At 45.9% G+C, this 27,039-nt stretch overlaps 1 protein-coding gene across 11 annotated transcripts in view; it reads left to right on the top strand.

Annotated features, from left to right (window-relative positions):
- Gramd1b (GRAM domain containing 1B) overlaps positions 1 to 27,039 on the top strand; it is a 239,324-nt gene that overhangs the window by 96,048 nt on the left and 116,237 nt on the right. For 5 of the 11 annotated variants that reach the window (XR_010053942.1, XM_063265091.1, XM_063265090.1 and 2 more), the window contains one exon: positions 19,519 to 19,596. The exons of 1 other annotated variant lie outside the window; for it this stretch is intronic. Coding sequence is in view for 8 of the 10 variants with exons in the window: in XM_063265091.1 (XP_063121161.1) it covers positions 19,519 to 19,596 (78 nt within the window). In the remaining 2 variants the exon portion in view is untranslated. Of the gene's footprint in view, positions 1 to 18,605; positions 18,735 to 19,393; positions 19,413 to 19,518; positions 19,597 to 27,039 lie in introns of those variants that run through there. 5 more of the 11 variants (XM_063265084.1, XM_063265087.1, XM_063265085.1 and 2 more) reach the window with 4 other exon arrangements.

Below are 27,039 nucleotides of genomic sequence, written 5' to 3'. Positions count from 1 at the left end.
TATCTCAAGATGACAGGAAAATCCTTTGTTTTTTTCCTCCCAATGGGTGTAGAGTGAGAGGGAAAATGTTTGATGAAATTATGTGTTTCCATCTTGACTAGTCAGCGACTCATTTATGATGAACTAAAATCAGCAGAGATTTCACTGGAGTCTGCTTTTGATTTCCCGTCCAAATTACAGATACACTGGGACCCCCTTCTGCCCATATGCATTCACGTTAAGTCAATCATTCCTTCTGTGTTTGCTATGCAAACTGCTGTGCTTGTCACTCAACACAAGGTGGTTGCCAAAGACGCCAGCCCCAGGGTGATCTGCATGGATACGAGTCCAGGCTCAGCCCCTTATTACTGACTTGGGGGGGGGGTGGCGATCTTAGGTTGCTTTCTTTTCCTTGTCACTGAGGTGATGATGAGCTGTCTCCCATCTCCGCCTTTCAGCTGTAGTTCTTGAGATTCCCGAGTTCACATTGGAAACCCTCAGTCATAGCACAGGACGTGGTCGCTTTGTTGGCCCTGAGCCAGGTTGTGGACATTCAAGGCTCAGCATGAAAAGCTCCAGAGACTTTCTCTACTGCCTGGTCTTTTACTTTTTTATCCTTGGGGCTCAGCTTGGGAGGAGTTCTGAGAATCTCAGACTTGAGTTCTAGTCTTTGTAGTGTTGTCAGATATCTGTGTGGCTTTGTACCTGTCCCTTAAACTTTTCTGGTCATTGGTTTTGTGGTGGTTTGGATGAAAAAGGGCCCCTTAGACTTAAGGAATGGCACTATTAGGGAGTGTAGCCTTGTTGGAGTAGGTGTGGCCTTTTTGGAGGAAGTGTGACACTGAGGGTGGGTTTTGAGGTTTCACATACTTGAGCTAGGCCACGGCTCACTGTCTCTTCCTGCGGCCTGCCAGTCCCTGGTGTAGAATTCTGAGGTACCTCTCCAGCATCATGCCTGCCTACATACTGTTGTGCTTCTCGCCATGATGATAATGGACTAAACTCCCGGATTGTAAGACGGCCCTAATTAAACTGGTTTTTGTTATAAGAGTTGCCATGTCTCTTCAGAGCAATAAAACCCTAAGTAAGACAGGTTTCCTGTTCTCAAATGGAAAGAGTTAGAAGGGCCTGGCTTGGTGGTTAAGAGCACTTGCTGTTCTTCCAGAGGAACTGAGTTTGACTTCCAGTCTCCTCAGGGCAGCCCACACAGTCTATAACTCCAGCTTCAGGCCCTCTCCTGACCTCCACAGGTACATGTGCATGTCCATGCTGACATACACAGCTACACATAATTAAAAACACTGAAACTAAATTTCAAAATAAACAGAGAGACAAGTGCAGTCATCCGTTATGCTCCTTCCGGCTGATGCGTGTGGCTCTCGGCTGTATTGACAGAAGTACAGACCGCTGTAAAATGACAAGCTGGGAAGAGACAGACGGAGGAAACAGGAACGAGAGAGAGAGAACTCAGAAGCGAGCCAGGAAGCCGCAGGTCTGTCTGTGGGCCTGTGTGTGGCCTTGCTGGTCTGTGAACCACATTTGTTCTCCAGCTGCTCTCTTCTCTTCACTCTCTGGCCACTGCCCATCTACCTCCTTGGTTCCTTCACACATCTTGCCTTTCCTGTGTCTGCCTATCTGCGTGTCTTCCATTTGCGTTTGGAAATCTTCCTTAAAGATTTCTCCACTTAGGCTCACGACTCTTTTAAGACTAGACGAGTCTTACATGACCACCTGTCACACTCTCCATTTTACACGTGGGTCACCTCAGGCTCGGAAAGGGGGTGTACCTGCTCTGTGTTTTACAGACTGGATGACAGAGTCTGGCCTGGGCCCAGCCCTGCTGCTGCTGTTCCCTGGGCTTTACTGGCTTTCGTGTATTCTGTTCATATTCTGTTTTCATGGATTCATGTATACTGTTGTCTTGTATTCACAGATGGGCGTTGCTGAATGCAAGACTCGAGCCTTGTGCGTGTGTTTGCTATGTAGAACCCAGTTAGAAGTCCCTGGTATCTTTCCTTAACCCATTTTGGCATTTTTCTTGTTCTTATTCCAAGGTACAATGTTCACTAGGGACTTGCTGGAGACTTGATGAAGGTGGCAGGAATTAGCCAGTCCTTGGGTATTAATTGCTTGTCTGACTACATTGCTTTTGCATTGTGCTCAGGTGGGATGAGTAAAGGAGATAAAGGTGTCCCAAGAGCCAGAAAGCAGAGGACACAGGGCAGCCTCGACTTCTTTCTCTTGATTAAATGTTGACAATTGTATACATATATAGTAGTGTATCATGATTGTATTCATCACGATTAACCTTTCTTATCCCTATTTTACTCCCACTTACTCCTCTTTTCTCAACTAGTCCTTCTCCTTGCCTTAACACATACACGCATGTGTATGTATATGTGTGTGTGTGTGTGTGTGTGTGTGTGTGTGTGTGTGTGTGTGTTTGTGCCTGTGAGCTCAAGTGCAGATCTTGTGCAGGTAGCCACAGCTGCATCATGTATACACAATGGTGTATGTGTTTGTGTGTGTGTGTTTGTGTGTGTGTGTGTGTGAGAGAGAGAGAGAGAGACAGACAGACAGAGACAGAGAGAGACAGAGAGTGACAGAGAGACAGAGACAGAGACAGACACACAGACACAGACACACACACACAGACAGAGACAGAGACAGAGACAGACACACAGACACGCACACACACACAGAGACAGAGAGAGACAGAGACAGAGAGACACAGAGACAGACAGACACAGACACACACACACAGAGACAGAGAGAGACAGAGACAGAGAGACACAGAGACACAGAGACAGACAGACACAGACACACACACAGAGACAGAGAGAGACAGAGACAGAGAGACAGAGCGAGACAGTGCTCAAGTGCAGATCTTGTGCAGGTTGCCACAGCTGCATCATGTTTGCAGTTGCAGTGACCACACCATGGCCAGCAGTTAGCATTCCACAGCGGTCCTCTTCGTTCTCCAGCATCCCCACCCCTGCCTTCATTTCTGGCCATGTGGAGCTTGTGGCGTTTGACTGAGCCTGCACCTCCTTCAAGCAAAGTGCTGGTCCCTCTGTCTGGAATGCAGTTTGCCTGGTAAAAATGCAGTGGAGTTTGAAATGTCAGTCAGATGCTTCCTCCTTTCAAGCTCCGTGTGTTTCTTCACGTGGTTCTTACATGTCCTTCCCTCATGGGATGCTGAGCCTCGATGACCTGCTTCCCAGCCCCACCGTCCATGCAGCTCTATCTGCTGTGTGTATCAACCAATGGCTGTCTTCACCAGAGAGCAGATCACCCAAGGAAAGAATGTGTGCTTCATTCTTTGTGTGTGTGTGCGCACGTGTGCATGTGCGTGTTGTGTGTGTGTGTTGGTAAGTATCAAACCAGTCTTACACACTTTAATTAAGTATCTGCTGCTGAACTACATCCCTGGCCTCAACCCTCTAAATGTGTTATCTTGTCTTTTCTTCTCTCTCTCTCTCTCTCTCTCTCTCTCTCTCTCTCTGACTTTTTGAGACAAGGTCTTCCTCTAAAACCCAACTGGCCTTGAACTCTCTCAGCAATCCTCCTGTCTCAGTCTCCTGAGTGCTGCAATCGGAGGCATGAATCATTATGCTCAACTATTTAACCCTTTATGTCCTCCCCTGTGGCCACCTGGCATATAGTGGGGCAACCATACATGGTTGTCGAATTCATTAGGTACCACTGAAATTACACTTAGGGTGGAATACTTCTTGTTGTGGTTATTTCTCTCATGGGAGGAGTCATTTTAAATTCTCTGGAAGTGTCAGGAACAATCAGGGTAAGAGGCCGCTAGGCGTTTGTCTTTGATAAGATTACGGTGTGTGTCAAGCGGTAGAGGGGCTGGCAAGGGTGGGAAGACGCAGAAAGGAAATAGGCACAGCTGGGTGGAACCAGCTGCCACAGGAACAGGGTCACAGAAGAAAGGTGGTGATGACCTCAGTGCATGAAAGATGATGGGATGAGCCCACTGCACAACTGTCTGCACTCGGGAAGCGCCTGCTCACCACAGAATCGACTTGTCTCTCATCCAAGTGAGATTCTCCGTCAGTCAGGCAGGAACAGACACTGCCCATTGCATCGTCCTTCTAACTATGGCCACCAAGAGAAGAAAATGCACAGGGTGTGTGTGTGTGTGTGTGTGTGTGTGTGTGTGTGTGTGTGTGTGTGTGTGTTTATTGCTAGTGGTGAGCACTTCCCTAGATTGTGCCTTCAGATCCTGGCACTATCAAACATAGATAACAGATACTTTTTAAAAACATAAAAGAAGAGCTGATGGTATGTGTCTGAGGCAGTCAGATGGAGAGTTCGAATCCAGCCAAAGGCTGTATGGTAAAGACCCATCTTAAGGAAGGAGAATGAGTTGGAAGCAGGATGACAGTAGCCTAGATAAGCAATGAAAAGTTCTCAACTTTCTTGATGCTTGTCACTCTCCCCAGGCTGAGTGACCAGCAGCTACGACAGAAGAAGGGGACCTTTGACCTTTTGAATGGTAGAGACATGTCTCATTTTCACCTGTGGACATGTCTGCAGAGGCGGAGTATTCTAAGCTGCACAGAGATACTTCTGGCTAGGAAATGCTGTCTGGGATGGATAGTCTTCTGAGACTCTTAGGCCCTTGGAATTTTCCTTTAACGGTGAATCAGATCTCCCCAGTCAGTGATGCCTGGGAAGGAACACCTCACTCCTCTTAGCATGGCCGACCTACCATGGAGTATTTTGGCAGCACTGCAAGGTGGGCTTAAGCCCTACAGTGCAGTTGCCTAACTGGCTTTGGATGTTGAAAAGCATGAGCAGGAAGGGGAGGTTGAGTAAGGGACATTCAGGGAAGGTCACTTGCATAAGGAAGACTGGACTGTTTGGCTCCAGGATTCTTAATGCAAAAACATCAAGGAAAAGAGAATAGAACTTGAATTTCAATGAGAGAATATCATTTCCTTTAAGTAATGACGTTTAGCTTGGCATGGTGCCACAAGCCTGGAATTTCAGCACTGGGAGGCGTAGGCAAGCGCATAGGTTTAGGACTGGTGGATTTGAGGCCAGTTTAGACAACGTGAAACATTGTCTCAAAAACCAAAGCAACAAGAAAACCAACCTACTCCCATTCCAACCCCTGACTTTAGAGGAAATTATATGTGAAAAAATGTCTATATGTGTTACTTTTTCTCTCCTGTAATGACAGATGCTTTTGGTTTGTTTGTTTTTTCATAGTTATCTTTTAGATTTAAATTCCCGTTTTTAAAAAAAATTGTGATTGTCTCTTGAGACGGAGACTCACTTTGTAGTCTGGTCTGCACTAATTCCACAGCCTTCCTTCCTCCTGCTTCCTCTGTCTTTGCTGAGATTGCAAGTTTGAGCCACCATAGCCAGCCTTGAATGTTCAGATTTAGACCGTGGACGGCAGGCTCTTCAGATCGCATCTTGTCCCTTTGCTCAATCTCTGGTCCTTCCAATGCTTGCCTCTCATCTTTCTTCCGTGTATAGACCACCATGTGAAAGGGGGGATGGGGCAGGGAACAGCATCAGTCACAACAATTGGGGTCCAGAGGCAGGACTGAAGGGACTTGAAACCAGCCTGGTTTGCAAAGTGGGTCCCAGGGCAGTCTGAGCTACACCTGAGACCCGTCTCAAAAATCAGAAGGAGAAGAAAGGATTGGTTGGACATGTGGTAGGAGTGTGACATTGTGTATGTGTATACTCCACTAAATTATTCAAAGCCTAAACAAGAGCTCTGTGGGTGTTTCAACTTCTGTTTGCTTTTATTCAATGTTCTGAATTACTTAATACCTGCCATGTTCATGTTAGTAACATGCATGATATTATTAGAAAATTGTCAAAGCGGGGCCATCCAGATGCACGTGGCATGAACATATACACCCCTGTGCATATACATATATATATAGTTTATTTATTTATTGAAAGGGGGCAGGGGGGGAGAACTTTCAAAGTGACCCAAACATGATGTTACACACCAATAATCCCAGCATTTGTGAAGTGGAAGTAGGAGGTTCAGGAATTCAGAGACAGTGTGGTCTACATAGTCAGTTCAAGTCCTGCCTGTGGTACATATGCAGAACTTGTTTCAAGACAAACCCCCTCTCAAAAAGAAAAAAAAAACCATAAAGCAAAAGTTACCAAAAATTCTTGACTAGAACAGGATAAGGTGGGGCAAGACTGAGAGTCTGAGGCATGGCGTGCATGAGTTCCCGACCAGCCAGGGCCGCAAACCGAGACCCTGTCTCAATAACCTACCACAGTCCCCCCCCCATCCCCATCCCTCAGGTGCTTCACAGGGAATATAGGCTATCTTGTCTTGTGTAGAATGTGGCTGAGAGGACAAGTCAGCTGTGCCTCTGTCCATCTGCCTTCAGGACTAGTTCGTGATGCTATTTCTTTCCGGGCCCTGAGGGCCGCACATCAGTTAGAACGTGATCAGAGTTCTTGGTTAGGACTGGTTAGGTTACTTCCAATTGGAAACTGGGGTAACCGTTTCCCTATAAGCCAGTTTTTTTTCCCCGGGGGCTGAGGGCAAATGAAGAATGGCGGGGTGGGTCAGAGATGGAGAAGCAGGGAGCTGAGGGGGGTGTTTGTCCTCGAGGTCAGTGGTCCCTGGGACAAATTGTGACAAGGTTTATGTGTCACCCTCTTACTTCCTTGTCCTCTACTAGGTCCCAAGAACCGATCCTTCTTTGTAGGTACCTTAACAGGTCCTCTTTTGGGTTCATGTGTCCTTACATTTTATGGCAGAGTTCAAAGCTCTTAAAATCTCTCAGACCTTGTGACCTTTCGTGATTCCTATATATTCAGCCTTAGTGTGTGTGTGTTGTATGTGAATGAATGCGTTCCTGGGTGCAAATGCTGGTGCACATGTGTGTGCATGTAGAGGACACAGATAATATCAGGTATCTTTCTCTACGATACTTCACCATTTTTCTTCTTTCTTTAGATAGTCTGTCATTGAACTCGAAATTTATTGATTTGACTCGATCGGCTAGCCAGCAAGCCCTAGGGATCCTCATGCCTCTGCCTCCTCAGTGCAGAGATTACATGGCTTTTATGTGGGTGCTGGGGACCTGAACTCAGGTCTGTACACTTGCCATGCAAGCATTTAATTAATTGACTGAATCGTCTCCCTAGCCTCATGTTTTAAAACTTTTCAGAGGTTAAGTCAGAGGGACACCTGCAGTAGGTAACAAAGTCACTGTTTGGAAGTTTCAACAGCAATGGTGAGAACTGGCTTTGTTAACAGGGTGTGGTCTTGGGTCAGCTGAGAGGGAAGCGGAGTCTCCGGTCTCTGCTGCAATGATCTCACAGTAGGTCAGTCTTGCTCTGGGAGAGTCAGCTGCCAGTTGACTCCAGGCTGGCTCCTAAGTCAGTTCCTGAGTGTTGCTGGCGGTGGAATGAAGTTGGCACGCAGCTGGAACTGTTTCCCATGCTCGTCTGTGGGAAGAGGCCAGCCAGCAGGGCACAAGAATCCTGCAGCTGGCCTGGCTCTTGTGAGTCTTGTCCTCGTGCCTCTCTGGAACGACACTGGCCTCTGTGGTCTCCAGACTTCCTTTTGGGTTCTAGGCCAAGCCTTCACTGGCCTCCTAGAAGTCATAGAAGCCACGGATCTGGCGTAAGTCCTGCTCTGACCTGATTCATTGTTCTTCCCTCATTGGTTTGTCTGTAGGTTTGGTTTTTCTGGTTTCCCCCCCCTCCCAACAGGCTGTTGAGACACATCTGTTCTTAAGTGTAAGATTCTTTTTTACATACGTGGTCAAGTGACCTCAGTGTCTATGACACCTGGCAAACTATCTCACAGTGGTCACTTAACATGCGTCAAGGCTTCTGCTGTGTTTGACTTCTAGATATTCTCGCTTCTGCTGACTCAGTTAGCAGGATGAGTGTTCAGGTCTCTCAGAGTCCCCTGTCCTTAACCCGAGATCAGATCTGTCCAGAGTTCAGTCAGTGAGGTCATTTCTGCGTCCTGCTTTGTGAAGCTCCAGGGTAAACACTGGATCCCAATACAGTAGTGGGCTCAGAGCAAAAGGACAGAGAACGCAGGGGCAGAAGTTTTGTGTCGCAGCCCTTATTTTCTAGTGCACACAACCATTTTATCTTACATTTATCAACCATTTTATCATACATCCCCCCTGAAGTCTTTTTCTTCTTTAAAATATATAGATCAATGTATATTTCTTTACTTTTTAAAATTTAACATTGGGTTAATCGTGATAGCACATGGGAGAAGGAGGCAGTAGGGTTAAAAGTGTCGGGATGTCCTTGGCCTCATGGAACCTTTCAGGTATTGTGTCTCAAAAAGCAAGGTAGTAAGGCTTGGGCTGAAGAGATTGCTTAGTGGCTAAGCAGAGGACCCAAGTTCCGGTCCCAGCACTTTCAACAAGTGACTCAAAACTGCCTGTAAGTCCAGCTCCAGGATAATTCAGTGCCTCTGGCCTACAAGGACGCCTGCACTTTACATACATGCGTATAATTAAAAAATAAAATAAATCTTCCCTCTCCATACGAAGAAAGACAGAAAAGGAGAAAGCAAGCCAAGACATTATATATTGTTTTAAAATATAACATATAATGTTTCTACATCTTAATATTTTCACATATGCAAATAGCATGTATTAATCACATACAGCCTCCCTTGAGGTGCCTTGATGGCTCAGACACTTGCTGCCACGCCTGGTGACCTGAGTTCTATCCCTGGGACTCACATGGCCCTAGGACTCACTCAAGGGCAAGTCAACCCTCTGACCTCCACTTGTCTGCCACACAAAAGTACTTTGTGACATAGGCAAAATAAATAAAAATATAATTTAAAAGGTGATTTGAGCCTGGAAAGAGGCATGTCTCAAGCTGCTTTACTCATTGTTTCATTGTTGTTTTGTTTTGCAGACAAGGTTTCATTAAGTAGCTCTGGATATCCCGGAACTCACTACGTAGACCAGGCTGGCCTTGAACTCACAGATTGCCGCTTGACTCTGTCTGTTAGAATTAAAGTCATGTGCCACTGTGCCTACCTGGTTGTTTGTTTTGAAAAGCTGCTTTAGAAGGTTATAGGAAGCACTCTGGGCATATTTGTGTCCTGTGGTAGACTAATGTCAGCCTGTGAGAGCTGATTATGTTTGTCATTTCCCAATGCTAATTTCAGGGACATGAGAAACCAGCCATGGCGGAAGTGTTTACACCACAGAAATTAGCAAATGATTCAAATCAGTGAATCTAGTCTGCTTGGCAAACACTTATTAGCAGAGTGAAAGAGACAAAGGTCTATTTTAATAGAGTGGGACTCAGTCATTTGCAAACCAGAGTTTTGACTCTTCGAAAACCAAACAACTAAAACCCAAACCAAAGCAATGATAAAATACCCCATTCGGTCATACTTGGGACCCCTTGGGTCAGAAGCCAGGATGAACAAGGAATTAGGAAGGTATTTTTTTTAAAACAGTCTCCAATTGATGCAGCCAGAAAAGACAACAGGAAGTGATTAGGAACATATAGTCTGCCCAGACCTGCCTCTATTAGCCTACTTCCTCTCCCTGAGTTTCTTATCCTAAAGAACCCACCACTTCGCCAAATAATAACAATGGCCGGGAAGGAAGTGTTCAAAACATGGGCCTCAGGAGACATTTCATATGTAAACTACAACACAAGACAACCCATGCTACATTTCTTTGAATTTTCCCAATCTGTTGTGGTCGAGAAGTGTTATTTGACGCTGTTTTGAAGTTCTGAATGGTAGTTAGGTGTCATTGACTAGAAACACGGTATGTATGTAGGTTAATTAGAATCAAGTAATGTGCATGTCTTTAAAACATGGCAGCTGGGGATACAGTTTAAGGATTTTTGTTGGAGAGAAGCTAGGGTGTTGTACAGAGCAGACACATGGTACTTGTGTGTAGTCTTCACTCCCAAGATAGGAAACATATGGAAAAGCATCTTGACCTCTTCTTTTAGATTAGGGAACCACAGCATCAGAGTGTTTGTCTGAACTGAAAGTTGTGAGGTATCATAGTTTGAATATGCTTGGCCCAGGGAGTGGCACTATTAGAAGGCGTGGCCTTGTTGGAGTAGGTGTGTCACTGTAAGCGTGGGCTTAAGACCCTCACCCTAGCTGCCTGGAAGTCAGTCTTCTCCTAGCAGCCTTCAGATGAAGATGTAGAATTCTCAGCTACTCCTGTACCATGCCTGTCTGGTTGCTGCCCTGTTCCTGCCTTGATGATAATGGACTGAACCTCCGAACCTGTAAGAGCCAGCCCCAATTAAATGTTGTCCTTTATAAGACTTGCCTTGGTCGTGGTGTCTGTTCTCAGGAGTAAACCCTGACTAAGACATAAGGTGTCTTGCATTATCATAGCTTTTACTTGCCTTGATTTCGAGCCTTTCCTGCAAGAGTGTACTAGCTTAGGCGAGCAAGAGCTTTTCTACAGGAGGGCACACAGGATGTTCACAGCAGGAAGGGGCAAGGTTTATGAGGCCTGCTGTCCAGAGTCTTGACCAATCCTCGCAGACTCTAGGTTCTGAGAAGGGACTTGGTTGACCGCATTACTTCCTTGTGAAAGATTTACCTCTGAGTGACCTGGTTAATTTGCATTTACTCTTTCAAGAGTATGTAAGATTCACTGTGAAGTTGAGTAGTGGACGGAGGCCAAAGCTGCTCTAGGACGGTGGAAAGTAGGGGAAAAGCCGTGTGCTGCTTCAGCTAAGAACAGCAGAAGGGAGCTGGAGCCGAGACAAATTCTCTTACCCCTTTCTCAGAATTCATTCCAGGAATGCAATGGGGTGAGTATAATTCTTTTAATTGTGTGGGGCCAGAGGTAGCTGAAGAGTTCTTTACTCTTTGTGAAAAAAATACCATGGCACCGGGCATTGAATAGAACATTTATTCTTTCCCCAGCCATAGTATAATTATCTGTGTCTGCCATAGGTTGTATTGTGATTGGCATGGAGATCTGAAACTCGTGTAACATTCAATAGGAGGAGCAAGCAGTAGGTGGTCTCAGCCTACTGCCAACTTTTGTTTCTAGTGTGTGCTTGAAGAGCCTCAGCCCTACCTGATGAAGGTTCTGTCAAGCATGAAGCACAGCTCCTGACCTTTCATGACTGAGAGACAGATCATGTCTTTGGCATGTGTGTAGGACAGAGAGGTCGCCGATGCTTCTGTTGTCATGGCCTCTTTGTTTGGGAGTCTATACATGTCTGGTTGGCATCTCCAGATCTCAGCATCGGGGCTTCTGTTCTTGAAGCAACAGTCACAGGTGACCCCTTCCGTGTCCTGGAATGTTGAGTGGGAGCCTTTCAACCCTGGTATCTGGAAAATGTTGAGGAACAAGGAGGCAAGTACACAATCTGTGTTGATTTGAGAGCACTCAAAAAGTCATTTTGAATGGGCTAGTGGAATAAGCATGGCCTACCACCACCTAGTAGTGTTAGGCACTTAGAATGGAAAGAAATCACAATTAAAATGGTACTTTTACATTTAGATGATTATTAGTTATAGTGAAGATACAGTGAAGTGAAATTGTTATCATATATATTTTTCGAAACGTGGTTTTGTTGTGTAGCTCTGACTATCCTCAAACCAGAGCCCTTCCTGCTTCTGCCTCAAAAGTCCTGGGATTACAGATGTGTGACACCATGTTTGTCTGTGAAGCAAATTATTTATTAGAATCCATCTAAGCATGACAAACATGAAAAAGGCCATTTCAGGGTGATACATATTAGAATGTAGGTGGTAGTCCTCGGGAAGATTTCCCCCCTGAAGCTTCTAGTTTTGATGAATAATGGAAGACATGATATCTGGATACATAGTGTGTCTACTCAGTGCCAGCCTGTCTTGTGAGTTTTAGTTGAACTCCTATAACACTCCAATAATGTGGACGCTATTTTGTAATGTGGGTGTCTTTTAAGTGTTGAAATTGAGCGGCCTAAGTGGTCTTTCACAGCATTAAGATCTGGACAGGCAGTCAAACACTAGAGCCAGTGTTTGGCTCAATCCTTAGGCCAATGTCACCTCAGGGTAAGGGTCATTGGGTATATTGAGCAAAAGAAAGAAGTAGAGAGAGTATGGGACAGGCCAGAGAAGGAGTACATTCAAAGGCAGAGACAAGAAGCATGGGTGGAGTGAAGCTACACGTAGGAGACGAGAGAGCTGGGAGGTGACACAGCAGTAAAGCCTCTGCTAAGATAAGAGTGTGAACTTTGCTCCAAAATTGTGTGAAGGCCCAAGGGTGCGTCTGTGTGTGCGTATAAGCATGCGTGTGAGTGTGCAAGCATATGCACGCTCCTTCTGGGGTTCTTGGAGTCAAACCCAGAGGCCTGAGCACATTGGGTAAAGCTCTCTAACCACTGAACTATATCCCTGGGCTAGCCCCAGGATTTTAAAACAGGAAATGTCCTGAATCAATGGAAACACCTTTGTCAGTGATATCACTGTCATTGTAGAGGGTGGGCTGGAAAGTGGCCCAGACTGGCAACAGGAAAATCAGTTGAGAGTCCATTAAAGTAATCTGGGTGTAGAGTGCTGAGAGACGGATATGAGCAGCTGAGTGAGTGACAAGTAGACCATGGGGATCTGGGAGACAGAAGGAAGTACAGTCAGTCCGCCGGCCTTGATTGTCGAGTGGTGTGTGGGTGTATTGAGAGTTTCTGTGGAAACTCATAGTGAAATACAAAGAGAGGAGAAGAGACACTGAGGTCAGCAATGGACCTGCTTACCACAAGAGTCCTGTTGGGTGTTAAGAGAGCGCAGTAAGCTATGATAATAGCTGTAAGGGTCGTGGCCATTTGTTGGGTGTTCATTTACTGATCGCCAACCCATTTTGTTGATGCGTATACATTAATCAGGTCACGCAGTCTTTGTAAGGAGCCTTTTACCTTAGGTCTGAACAGACAGGCCATGGGGATCGAGAGGGGACTTAGGCTTGCTTCTCTGAGTCGCTCAGAACACAAGTGGCAGAGCTGGAGTGCCAGTTGTAGGTTTGAGCTAGAAACGTCTTACCCAAGTGCTGTCCAGTAAGGCTCCCGAGGAGAATACGATCATTCTGGCTGCCCACTACAGAAGCCACTAGTCCTGTGGATGTTGAGTACCTACAGGGAAGCTAAGGACTGCATTTCTAATTAAGTAAAAGTCACACAATATGAGACTGGTGGCCACTGTGTAAGTAAACTCAGCTCTCTGCTCTGCTGTCTTTGGGAGTTGAATTATCTGTCACAAAAAGGTGAAGGTCACCCCCCACCCCAGATGGATTACAGTGGATTTTCTAGTTGCTTGTAACATTAAATTATATTTATTCATTTACTTATTTGGTTTCAGGGGGCAGGGGCAGTTTTTTTTTAAAGATAGATTATTTATTTATTTATTTATTTATTTATTTATTTATTTATTTATTTATTTATGTGTTTGGGTGTTTTGTCTGCGCATATACTTCTGTACTACGTGGGTGCCTCATGCCAGCAGAGGCCAGAAAAGTGTATCAGATCTCCTGAAACTGGAGTTACAGACGGTTGTGAGCACCATCTGGGTGCATGATAAAGCACCCATTTTATTTTATTTTATTTTAAATACGTATGTGAGTACACTGTAGCTGTCTTCAGACACACCAGAAGAGGACATCAGATCCCATTACAGACGGTTGTGAGCCACCATGTGGTTGCTGGGAATTGAACTCAGGGCCTCTTAACTGCTTAACTCTTAATAGCTCTCTCTAGCCCCCAAGCACCCAGTTTATTATATTTTGACAAAGATTTAACAACTGTGGAGCAGTGTGTTATGTTAATAGTGATGAAGAAAAGGAAAAACAAGATTTGCAGGAGACCCTCCACACACACCTATGCCCCCTTTAAAGGACAAACACGGAAGCTGAACCCAGTGCTGCCTATAATTTCAGCTACACAGGAGGCTGAGACAGAAGGATCTGGAGTTTGAGGCCAGCCTGGGCTACATAGTTAAATCCCAGACTACAAAACCATACTCTGTCTCAAACAGAGCAAAGCAAACCCAAATAAAACGAAGCACAGGCAGGGGCCATGCTTAGAGGTGAAAAGAAATCTTCAACAGAGAAGTGTTTGTGGATTTCGGTGAGTGGGGAAAATATTGAGCCGCATTCTGAACGCGTTATAAGTCTTTGTCCAGCTACCTCTCTTAACGGCAGGTTCCCATGGGAGCCGTTAAACAGAGAGAGCCTCCAAAGCCGGTAGGCAGATTGGCAGTTTGCTTCCAGCCTGTGATTCTTTTCCTAAGCACTATTTGAGACTATTAGGTGTGTTGTGTAAGAAGCTGGCAGTCTGTCACAATGTCCCAATCACATCTGTGTACTTATTTCTATTATTAGACTCTCCCATACTCACTCACCAGGTGACAAGCCGAAACTGATTTTCTTTCTTCTCCACTTCTCTGTTAACTCCTTTCTCTTCCTGAATGTGCCTCCCTACCTCAACTGAAACTGTAAACCCTAGAGTCATGTGTATGTGGAAATATAATTCGGCATGTGCATGTAGTTATCTCTTCCAACTGTGATGGCCTGGCCCTGTTTTTTCAGGGGGAGGGGCTCCTCCCGTTTTTTTCTCATTGAGCATTTCTCTTGGGGCTGAATGAGGGGACTCACTGAGGACCTGAGTTCAATCTGTAGGACCCTACATGGTGGAAGGAGAGAACTGATTCTTATAAGCAGTTCTCTGACTTCCACACACATGCTGTGACGAGTGTATGTATATTCCTGCCCAAGAGAAAAATAAAAAAAGAATTCCCTCTGTATGGATATAATTGCTCAACAGTACAGTCTTTTCCTAGCGTGCTTTAGGCCCTAGATTTAACTCCCAATACTGCAAAGGCACGAGCATACGGAAATAAGAGCAGACACCAAACACCTTACCAGTCTCAGTTCTTACTTTGTGGTTCCTTGGCAGTTTCAAAGTATCTATTAGGCAAGCCAACCGTGACTATTCAGTACAATTGGTATTCACCACCTGCCACCATCCCTACGGTTTCTACAGCTCACTGCACTCTTATAGGCATGTGTGGTTACACAGCACATCTGACTTTTCGGAAAGAGTAAATCCCCTTTCTCCCTGCTAAGTGGCAGAGTAGAGACTAGAACCTGAGCCTTCGTGATTCCGGGGTGCGATGATTGGATTTCCTCGAAATTTAATCCCCAGCTCTATCCATTGAGGATTAAATCATGACCAAGCACAGTAAGTCTTCATTTCTTGAGGAATTAGGCTAAGAGAGGATTAAGTGAGCTTGGCCCTGGGGAGTTAGAAGGCCAATAAGAAGCAAAGGAAGGGAAAACTCAGGCTTGTCTGTTCCTACCACATCCACAGTTCAAGAGAATTTATTTCTCCTTGTTTATTAGTCAAAGACAGCCATAACTGTCACTTGCAGTGTTCTCAAAACTCCCAATTAGCGTGAGATAATTGTTGCTAATGCAGCAGTCGACAGATTATTGCCAAAAGCAGAGAAATGGGCACTTTCGTCTCTTCAGTCATGGTGTGGGTGGCTTCCGTCAAACTTGGGGAATGCTGAGTTTTATCTTGCCAGCCTCATGGCATCTTGGGTCCACCTGAATCTCAAACACCCTCCAAGTTTAGGAGAACAGAACATCATTGCCTGGGAAAGGAAGAACTACCATACTCAGGAAATACCAGAAAAGGGTCTGGTCACAGTGGTGCCACGTGCCTGGGGTCTGAACTACTGTGGAAACCGAAGCCGGAAGTCTGGAAGTTCAAGCCCAAGGGATGTTGAGGGTCAACCTGGGAAACTTAGTGGTGCTGTCTCAAAATAAAAGAAGGCCCATGCCTCCGTGGGAGAGGACTGGCCAACACAGGAATGGCCCTGGGCGCTACTGCCAGTACTGCAAAAATAAAAGACACTAAACTAAATAAAATATGGAAACCATAGCAGGTTCCATCTGCATTAGAGGGGACACGTGCATCTTCTTGTAGCTTATGAGGTCAGCCTGTGTTTTCTACCTGCGTGTCTGATCCTTGGGGTGAGGAGAAGGATGGCAGTTCAGTGGAATCAAGGGACTCTGTCCAGCATGCATTTCAGAGTTTCCCCCACCATGGCCTGCCTTCTGGAGCACGCTTTGTGAATCACTGTGGATTTTCCCCTAGCCCTTTCCTTGTTTTGAGTATTAATGAGACCCTCTGGGACAAACTTTTACAGTACTAGGCACGAGGGGAACAAGACTGGGACACTGCTGGTTCCTTCAGATCTGTGCAAGAATTCTGTGTGGGTGTGTGTGCATGTTAGTGTGTGTACGTGTGAGTGTGTGTGTGTGTGTGTATGTTAGTGTGAGAGTGTATGAGCGTGTGCATGCCTGAGTGTGTGAGTGTGTGTCTGCGCATATAAGAGTGTGTGTATGTGAGTGTGTGTGATGGTTTGTATATGCTTGGCCTAGGGAGTGGCACTATTAGAAGGTATGGCCCTGTTGGAGTAGGTGTGGCCTTGTTGGAGTAGGTGTGTTACTGTGGGCTTTAAGACCTGCATTCTTGCTGCCTGGAAGCCAGTATTCTGTTAGCTACCTTCAGATGCAGATGTAGAACTCTCAGCTCCTCTGCACCATGCCTGCCTGGATGCTGCCCTGCTCCTGCCTTGTTGACAATGGACTGAACCTCTGAACCTGTAAGCCAGCCCCACTTAAATGATGTCCTTATAAAAGTTGATTTGGTCATTGTGTCTGTTCACAGCAGTAAAACTCTAAGACAGTGTGCCGTGCATGCGTGTGTGCATGTGTGCTCATGTGTATTAGTGTGTTTTGAGTGTGTGTGCCTGTGGAATGTGGAAGCTACATGTCAATATCGAGAGTCATTTCTCAGGTGCTGTCTCCCTTGTGTTTGAGCTAGGGTCTCTCACTGGCCAAGTCCTCTAGGCTAGCTGGCCAGTGAGCGTCAGAGCTCTGCCTGTCTCTGCGTTCCCAGTCCTGGGATTGCAAGCATGAACCACCTAGTGGACTCGGGGTATCTGACTCAGCTGGCTTTGAACTGTCCTGCCTCTGGGTCCTGAGTACTGGGGTGACAGGCATGTCCTCTCTCAATGCTTAAGTCTGTCCTGTTTTAAATTGCAATGCAAAAATCTTGTTGTCGAGACTCTGTCCTTTTACTGGCTCCAGAAAGAAATGGCCTGCTTTCTGTTCTCAAAGCTTCTCATGCTTTGTGAAAGTCATCACTTCTCACTCTCGAGTGTAGGATCCATGTCTGATTCACTTCTTCTACCTGTGCAAAACGGCACGTCTTCCATGCTGTGCATCAAACAAAATGGCGCGTCTTCCATGGTGTGCCATCCAGCCTTGCACAGTGGTTAACGTGTGTCCCAAACCCTGGTATCTAAGCCTCACACATACCTGTTCTTATAAACCTTACTATGGCTTTGTGTGGGAAGAAGTACCAATGATGTCCCCTATCCGTAGCTATCACTCAAGTAAGAGAGGAAAATGTCGTGAGATAAATTACTCAGAGTCATATAAGTAAGAAGTGAGGTGTGATCCCTGGGAGGTTTGCCCTTTTCTGAAGGGAAATACAGGAGTGGACTCGGGGGAGAGGAGAGGTGGCTGGGAGGGTCTGGGAGGAGAGGAAGGAGGGAAAACTTCGGTCAGGATATAATATATGAGGGAATAAAAAAAAGTGAAGTATTAATTCAACCTGTAACAGTATACTGGGCATGAGTCCCCTTCCTACTACAGGACCATGTTATGTGGCCTAGGCTTCATGGTCTAGACTCGATCATTGCCTTGATACTACCTCCTGTTGGCTTCGTTGAGTGTGTGCAGGCTTGTTTTCTTGTGTGCGTGTGTGTGTGTGTGTGTGTATGTGTGTGTGTGTGTGTGTGTGTGTGTGTGTAGAGTGCCAGAGGACAACTTTTGGTAGATGGTTCTTTCTTAATGCAGTATGAGTTCTGGGGATTGAACTTAGGTTGCAGGTCTCAGGGCTTGGAGGTGTCTTCACACACTGAGCCACCTTGTTGGCCCCTACTTGGTATTTATCAGTTACTTGGAACCACTACACATTTTGAAGGTGACCAATCATTTTTATTTCCTTGTTAGCTGAATTTTCCAAACCATGGAAAGACCAGAAGGGGGCGCTCAAAACTCAACTTGTTCTGGTGACCGAGGTGCTGGCTTGGTTATGATTTGGGAAACAACAGTGCCATCTAGTGGAGTAACTTGCTAATCTCAGGTCAAATCTCTCCCTCTCCTTCCTCCTTCCTTCTCTTTTTCTCTCCCTTCCCACCTTCTTTTTCTGAGACAGGGTTTCTCTGTGTAGCCCTGGCTGTTCTGGAACTCACTTTGTAAAGACCACGAGAGCCTCAAACTCATAGAGATCCGACTGCCTCTGCCTCCCTAGTGAGTACGGGGATCAAAGGCGTGCCCCACGACTGCCAAAGTATGGGATCTCTTTGAATTAGCTTAGTTTTATGCTTTGGATTCTAGAAGAAGGATGTGGCAAGTAGGACCTGCCAACCTGTTATTGCCAAAGTAGATCAAGGCCAGCCTATTCCTCAGAGAGGCTGACATGCTCATCTTGGTCTTTTGGGTCAGTTGAACTCGTTATCTATTATAAATGTTGTAAGAACCCCGAACTCTAGACACCCCTCTTCTGCTTTTCCTGCCAAGTACTTTCCACAGCGTGCACTGGCCCATCTATCTCGAGGATTGCCTCTGGAGCTGTGCGACTTGGAATTTCTTCCCCAGCTCCCATCCTCCACGGCGCTGCATAAGAGACCCCAGTATGAAGTTACACAGGTCAGCAACGCTGGAGCAAAGTTCTGTTATGAGATGTTTTAAATATATATTATTTAAAACATATTACCAGGTTGTATAAAATTCTGCATTCTATTTTGAAACAGTTTCTCTGTAGCCCTGGCTATCTTAACTGGCTTGGTAGATTGGGCTGGCTTCAAACTCACCGAGATCTGCCTGCCTCTGCCTCCCACGTGCTGGGATTGGAGGTGTGTGCCATCACATCCAGCTTTAGGACTCTGCTTTTGAACTCAGCTCTGTATTCATGCAGCCCTCAGAGTAGGTAGAGCAGGGGTTGTGTCTGTCCCCTCCCTCCCTCTCTGCCCTCCTCCTCAGGCAGGGACTTGGTAGGTGGGGCAGATCCCAGTCAAATCTTCCTGGCAATCTCCCTCTCAGGTACCTTCCAAGCCCTTCCCTCTCCTACTGCACCAGCTCCTTGTGGGCTTGCGTGAGTTGAAGAAAAATCCTGTCAGATTGCTTGACTAACGAGGTTGGAAGCTGTCAGTGCTTTGCCTACCGAGGTATACATGCTTGGGGATTCAGGAAGTAAGTTAGGACCTCCCTTCTGCAGTCTAGACAGCCGAGCAGCTGCCTTGGACATTGTGACAGCAACGGTCAGCAGTTAATATCTTTTCTCGGCTTGGCATTCCGCTTCCACCAGAATGGTCTGCTCTCACTTGGGTTGGTAACGCCATTTCTTTGTGTAGTTGAAGTCTGCACGACCTCTCCCAAGGGCTGAGAAAGCTAGAGAAGTGTTAACGGTTCTCCTTCTGTGTCTTCTCCTTAGCAGCCAGCAGAGCAGCCAGCAGAGCAGCCACGACGATGATTCCAGCAGGTTCCTGAGTCCTCGAGTGCGCGAAGAAAGGTAAGCTTGAGGAAACGGGAGTATCGGGAGTATTGTGGGAGGTGTGGGAAAAAATGGCTGAGACATGGGGTGAAGCACTTCTGATGGATGCCTCTGCTGTGTGTGAGTGCTCCGGGAAGTGGAAGAGGAGGTATCTGGCCTTTATCCTTGGAGAATGACTGGAAAGAGAAACTGTTGCCCAAGAATCCAGAGGGAACAACACTGTTGCAGATGCTGAAGGCATGGGGCCTCTCCAAGGGAGGAAGCCAACTGCAGACCAAAGGCTCTGGGCACGTTTAGGAGTTGAGTCATGCTTTGACTAGGCTCTTAAAAGAGAGGGTTTCTCTGTGTAGCCCTGACGGTCTAGAACTGGCTTTGTAGATCAGGCTGGCCTTGAACTCACAGAGACTACTTGTCTCTGCCTTCTAGGATTCTAGGATTAAATGTGCACATTATACTTTAAAGGTTGAAGGTAGCATGGCTCAAGTAGGGAAGAGGAATTTTGTTTCATTTCTGCTTGGGGTAAGAATGTTTTGTACTTGAGCAATTAGTGTGTCCTGGGGTGGGCACTCATTGTCCCTGAAGGCCAGATCATTAGGAGTGGAGCAGTTGTGTGTGTTGGTGGTTATTGGAGAAGCGATTGCTATGTTGATAGAAAGGCTACAAGAAGAATATGAAGGCTCCTGAATGCTGGGCTGAGGATTTGAGAGCTGCTGGTTCTGTGTTAGGGCTGTGAAGACCAGCCAGGAGCTGTTTCATTAGTGCTGTGAGTAGAAACAGAAAGGTTTCTGGTCGTGAATTAAAATCGGTTTTTATATACATCAAGGAAAGATGATTGGACCTGCAGTGCTGAACCTTGACACCCCCCCCCCAGCCTCTAGCACACAGAACACACACTCTGAATTATAGCAGGAGAGAGCAGGGCAGCAGATGGGGAATTAAAAGAAAGCCTCAGTTGGCCTACCACAGGGGCCCTAGGGTTTGTTAATTTTGGGTCAGCCTCTTGATAAGTAGCTTAGCCTGGGCTGGATTTGAGATCCTCCTGACTCAGTTTCCTCAAGCTCAGGAATGCCACTGTGCTTGACTTGAGATGCGTGTGTTTTAAAGAAGAAAATCAATTTACATTTAGAAAAGGTCATTTACTTAAAAAGTTTTTTTAAAAATTACATTTAGTGTGTGCGTGTGCGTGTGCGTGTGCGTGTGTGTGTGTGTGTGTGTGTGTGTGTGTGTGTGTCTATATGTTTGGATACATGTGGAGATTAGAGGACCATTTTCAGGAGACTCTCTGTCTTTTACATGTGAGTCCTGGAGATTGAATTTGGTTTCTCAGGTTTGACGGCAAGCCCCTTTACCTGGTAAGCCATCTTGCCACTTCAAGAAACTTTTTTTGCCTTTTTGGCCTTGGTAGTTTTTGCCTGTAACCCAGCACTCTGGAGTCAGGGGTAGGGATAGGAAGATCCCTGGAAGCATAGAGCCAACCTGGTCTACATCGCTGCAAGGCTGCCCAAGTCATATATACAGACCTTGTTTTGAAAAATACAAACAAAATTATTTCGCAAGTCTAATATTGACTAACTTGAAAGGATTTCCTATGAAAAAGAACGTAGGGATTTTACTTATCAGCCAATGACTGACCCCGCTGCCTGGATCTCAACTGCTAGGATTACAGAGCGATCCTACCACACCCTTCATCAGGTGTGCACAATTGTGATCTGCAGGAAACTGAGCAGATCGAGTTACTGTATAGTGATCTGCTTTTCCAAAACGGATTTTACAGTCAAGACAATGGGTTCTGAAGCAATGTCATTTCAAGAGCTGGTTGAGATCTGTGACACACACCAGCACTCCAGGGGAAGGGACAGGTGGATCTCGGTGTTCTTAGCCAGCCTGGTCTTCAGAGTGAATTCCAGGACAGCCAGGGCTAAACAGAGAACCCATGTCTCAATAACAAAAACACACAAACAAACAAACAAACAAACAGGAGCTGGTTGACAGAAGGAGGTTAGACCTGAAAAGGCGATGTTCTTGGTGAATACAATGTCACTCACTTTTGAGCCAAGGTCCCACGATAGCTGGCCTTCGTGCTTCCATCCTGCTGGGTACAGTCATGGGCTGCCATTCCCAGCTCTACATACAGAATCCTACAGAACAGAGTTGAAATAGAAATAGAGTAGCGTGAGTTGTAAAAGAGAAGCATCCCGCTCAGGTTAGAACGAAGGTTCTTGCGACCCAACAGGCCTCACCAAGTAATGAACTCCCACTTTACAGGAGAAAGCAAGCCAGAGGCGGGGAGTGGGTCACAAGAGACTCTGTCCTGAACCAACATGCCAAGCTCTCTCTAAATGCTACGTTTGGATTCTTTGGCATTCTGTCCCATTTCTCACTTTTATGCCCATTATTAGCCCAGTTCATCTAGACTGGTTCAGCCCAGTCTAGATGAAGTCATTGTGGATAGGTAACCCCCCAAACACTAATTAGTCAAAATGATCAGTTTTGATCTGAGCATTCTTTAAACCAGAGTAGCTTATGCATTTGTATGGCTGTACAGACTTTTGGCATGAGTACCCTTAAAATAAATGGCCGAGAGGTCCCTAAGCCAGCACTCTGTGCCTGTGTGCTGAGTATCTCAGGACGAATACTGCCCAGTTTTTCAGTGTGATGTCCTCAGCTGTAGTTCATCTTTTGGGATCTATTGCCAACCCCTCTCTTCCTGCCATGCTATCGGGAACTAAGTTCCGAACCACATGGAACCCTGACAGCAGTCTCCCCAGGATATCCTGTCTCTCGAATGCTGCTACTTGAACAGACCTGCTTTTGGTTGGCTGCTCAGAAACAGACACTGGTAAACATGACATTCAGCCGCCTTGTCTGGCCATGTGTACCTTCCTAAAAGGTTCACCTCTAGACTTGTAGCCCTTAGAAAAGCTCCCTAAATTTCTTTCCCATCCAGAACCTGCCTAGTTTCCTAACCTCTCCAAAGTGGGTATGGAAATTATTTGTCTCCACTTGCTTGGTTTCTTAGTGAGGATTGTACTACTGTGAATAGACATCATAACTAAGGCAACTCTTACAAAAACAACCTTAAGTTGGGGCTGGCTTACAGGTTCAGAAGTTCAGTCCATTATCATCAAGGTGGGAACATGGCAGCATCCAGGCAGGCATGGTGCAGGAGGAGCTGAGAGTTCTACATCTTCATCTGAAGGCTGCTAGCAGAACACTGGCTTCCAGGCAGCTAGGATCAGGGTTTTAAAGCCCATGCCTACAGTGACGTACGTACTCCAACAGGACCACATCTTCTAATAGTGCCACTCCCTGGGCCAAGCATATGCAAACCATCACACTTGACATCTGTCAGAAGTGTGCTTCGGGTGGGGTGGTCCCTGTGCCTGCTCCCATCTGAGCTGCCCAGAGCTGCCCTGAGTTTGCCATGGCCACTCCCAGTGAAGTCCTCCCTTCTTAGGTTCCTTCTACTTGTGAGAACAAGTTCTCAGGGTCATAACCTATACTTGATTCTTCCTTTAACATTTTCACTCATCATTGGGCTGTAATGGACTGAGATTTAAATCTAAAGAGATCTTCTGTAGTAATGAGAAGGAGGGAGGCCTGATATTGCCTGTGCCCTGGATGGCTCTCTGTCTAGCCCTACCTGCCCTTGTGGGTAGAGGGTGAGTTGGGGCAGAGTCAACGACACAGACTCTGGGAGCGCGCGCACACGTGCATGTGTGTGTGTGTGTGTGTGTGTGTGTGTGTGTGTGAGAGAGAGAGAGAGAGAGAGAGAGAGAGAGAGAGAGAGAGAGAGAGAGAACCGCCCAGCAAGCTCTCTCAGCACTGCTGCAAGCTCCTTTAATACCCTCCACCCCCATTGGTCCCAAGAAAGCATCTCCTCTAAACAGTACTGTCTGATTGACTAGCATTATTCGAACCAGCAATCCTTGGTCTCTCAGGCAGTCCTCAATCAGGTCCTCTTGCAGGAGATGCTTTTGAGGTTTTGTAGCGTCCAGCATTTACATAGGGGCAGCCCTACTACAAGCCATGTGCCTTACTCTGATAGCTGAGCGCTCTCTCTCTCTCTCTCTCTCTCTCTCTCTCTCTCTCTCTCTGTGTGTGTGTGTGTGTGTGTGTGTGTGTGTAGAGGGCCAGTGATGCTGGTGGAGGTCAAAGGTCAATCTCTGGTGTATTTCTTCAGGTGTTATCCATTCTCTCTCTCCTTCCCTCCTTCCATTCTTTCTTTCATGTAGAAGAGAGGAAAGGCCTCTCATTGGCCTGGAACTCATTGATTAAACTAGCAGCAGGCCTCCGGGATCCATTTGTCTTTGCCTCCCCCTTGCTGGCTGTGATTATAAGCTCAGGCTCCTGAAGATGGGATTTCTGCTTATGTCAGCAAGCATTTTACTGACTGAGCTGGGCTTCCAGCCCCTCACTTCTCTGGAAGACTGCACTGTGTCATTAGCAGCCACGTTTCCTGTGCTGTAAGTCTTTCCTGTAATCTTCCCATTTACTCTGTGACATTCCTCTGGGGGTGGGGTGGGCAAAAGCAGTAAGGACTATTACAGATTGACGGTAACCAAGAACGAGGCCATCTGTGGCTGCCTCTAATACTCTGGATCATGAAAGCTCGCTTCGTAGAACAGGCGAAAATTAATATTGATTTTTTTTTAAAAAAAATCTTAAATTCTTTAAAATTATAGTTTTTTTTATAAGATGCTCTTTTAGTTAGTTTAATAAAACATTGATTCTTTTCAGACCTGTACAAAGTCCAGGAGGGACATAGTGTTTAGAAACAAGATAACCACCTTACACCAACCATACATCACTTGACAATAGAGTAATCACCATGTGATTGTCTCATTGTGTGGATATTATGGAATGCTCACATAAATGGAGATAGTTGTAACATTTCTAGGAATCTAATCTTCCTGGACTAGCTCCATGGTGGACAGAAGTGAGTTGGTGTAATCTGTGACTGTCTTAACAATTATAAATGAACCATCCCTCTCTGGTCAAATGGGGCAACAGTGGTTTCTGGGGCAGCCGTGATGTCAGGGAGAAAGGTTAATTTTATATAATGACTCCATTTACTGGGAAATGGGTAAGGCGTCAGAAGGAGGTTTGTCTCGGAAGTTGGACACTGCTACACTCCTGCCAGGTTTCCAGTAAAAAGGAAAAGTTGTGCGTGTGTGTGTGTGTGTGTGTGTGTGTGTGTGTGTGTGTGTGTGTGTGTTGTGCAGAACATTAATCCGCTTTCCTGCTTCTAGGCGAGACCAGTGCCAGGCTGAAATACTAGTCTTCAGGTTCACCCTAAACTAGACCAATTAGCTTCTCAGGTAGCCAGAACTCACTTAGTCTGTCTCTCCCAGTGGCCGGGACTTCTTAACAAAGCCCAGATTGTAGGAAAGGAGCTGTTTTACTGAGGACCCTTTGTGTGAGTCAGGTGAGTTTCAGGAGAACGTGGGCTCAGCTGACCTCATTACCTGTCAGCAGCAGGAAAGTTGAGAGCTGGAGAGGAGGTGCAGGTATGTAAATGCCAAGGCCAGGCTGCAGTTCCCTGGCCCTGCAAGCAGAGTCTGCACTCATGTAGACATCGCTGTGTGCAGGCATGCATGCCACGAGGCTTTATGAGCGATCCAAAGGATGCAGCGAAGCTGCTGGAGCCCAGCTACAAGATGGGTGGAGGAGTGCTGGGTGCTGATGGGGCCTGCTGTATTGGTAAGGGCAAATACCTACACCAGGCATATTTTATTGGCAGTACTTTTCTTGTCTCCTGTTTTTTGGTTTCGTTTTGTTTTCAAGACATGGTTTAGCAATCCAGTCTGGCCTCAAACTAATTGTATAACTGAGGATGACGGTGAAATCTTGTTCTTTTTACAATTTCCAAGTGCTGGGAATAAAGGTCTGTGTCACACCTGACTTTATTTCTTCTTAAAATTTCTTCTTTCGTTAATTAATTAATTTGAGGTGCTGGAGATCAAACCCAGGGCTTTTCAGATGGCGAGAAAACTCTCTTCTACTGAGCTACCTCCCTGGCTCTAAATGCTTTCTTGTTTTTATTCTTTTGAGATAAAGTCTCACTACGGATAACTATGTAGCCCTGGCTGGCCTACATTGTAGTTACAATGTAGTTCATGATGGTCTTTGATCTTGTGACAGTTCTGCGGGAACCTCATGAGGTCTGTGATTACAGGTATGTATCCCATCATGCTAGGTGGTAACTGAGTATTTTATCATGTATTTATATATTTAATTCCTTGTTTTTTCACTCACTCACTCACTCACTCACATACTTGAGACACTGCCTCACAGTGTAGCCCTAGCTGGCTTGCCACTTGATTCACACAGATCAGTCTGGATTTGAACTCACAGAGATATTCCTGCCTCTACCTCCCAAATGCCACCATAAAGACATGCCACCATGTCTAACTGTAAGTATAAGGTACTTGGCTCTCTTCAACTTTAGTCTTTTCATTTGTAAAGGTCTACTGTTTATAATACCTAGGGAAGAATAGCTAAAATACTGTATGTGACGTGTTAGACTTTAGGTAGGTGATGAATAAACTAGGTACTTAGTAGGTGTTAAATAAATGGGAGGTTTGTTTGTTTATGTTGCTGTTTTTACTCTCATTTTGCCTCCCAGTAAGACTTGATTCTTGAGTGGAGTCATGCAGTTATGCTCTTCTGACCTATGGAAGCAAAGGCATGGAAGGTCTCATGAAGCCTCGCTGAGCTGAGAATGATTGGCAGTTGATAGCCACCGGGTGGCTCCAGTGGGTGTCGCCTACCCTTGTTCCTAGGGCAGCACTAATTTGGACTCAGTGGGGGAGGGTATAAAATAACGACAATAACAAAGAGGAGCGGACGTGAAGTTGGGAGGGGATGGAAAAAGAACGTTCGTGGAGGAGTGGGTGCTAGATATATGATCAAAATACATTATATGCATATATGAAATTCTCAAAGAATAAATAAAAATGCATACCTAAGAGATCATCCAGATAAAAAATGTGAGTGGGATTCGGAGTGCCTTCAAATGCAAAGTCCAGACAGTGGTGGATAAACAGACTAAGGAGTGACATCACCCTTCAGTCTTGTTGGTAATAGCGAAACACACTTGCAAATGGCTGTACGATGTCATTATGGACTTGAAATTATATGTTCAGTAACAAAACAATCCTTGTTAAGTTCTAAACTGTGTGGTGAGTCCTTTCTATGTTTTCTTAACATAGCACTCTTTTTGTTGTTGTTGTTGTTGTTGTGTTTGTTTTTTTGTTTTTCCCAGTGTTTGGGAGACTCAAGGCCAGACGAAGTTAAGCACCTGCCTGGGAATGGCTTACTGTTCTTGGGGTGGAAGCTAGGAGGTGCATCCACAAAGACTCTGGAGGGGGATGCTTCAGCTGAGAGCTCTGGGATGAGTGGGAGTGTCACGTGGACAGCCTTCCTGGGAAAGGGACAGGATGTACACAAGCACGGGGT

Source organism: Rattus norvegicus, chromosome 8, assembly GCF_036323735.1.
Source record: "Rattus norvegicus strain BN/NHsdMcwi chromosome 8, GRCr8, whole genome shotgun sequence".
NCBI lineage: Eukaryota > Metazoa > Chordata > Mammalia > Rodentia > Muridae > Rattus > Rattus norvegicus.
This window is presented reverse-complemented; position numbering and strand designations above follow the sequence as displayed.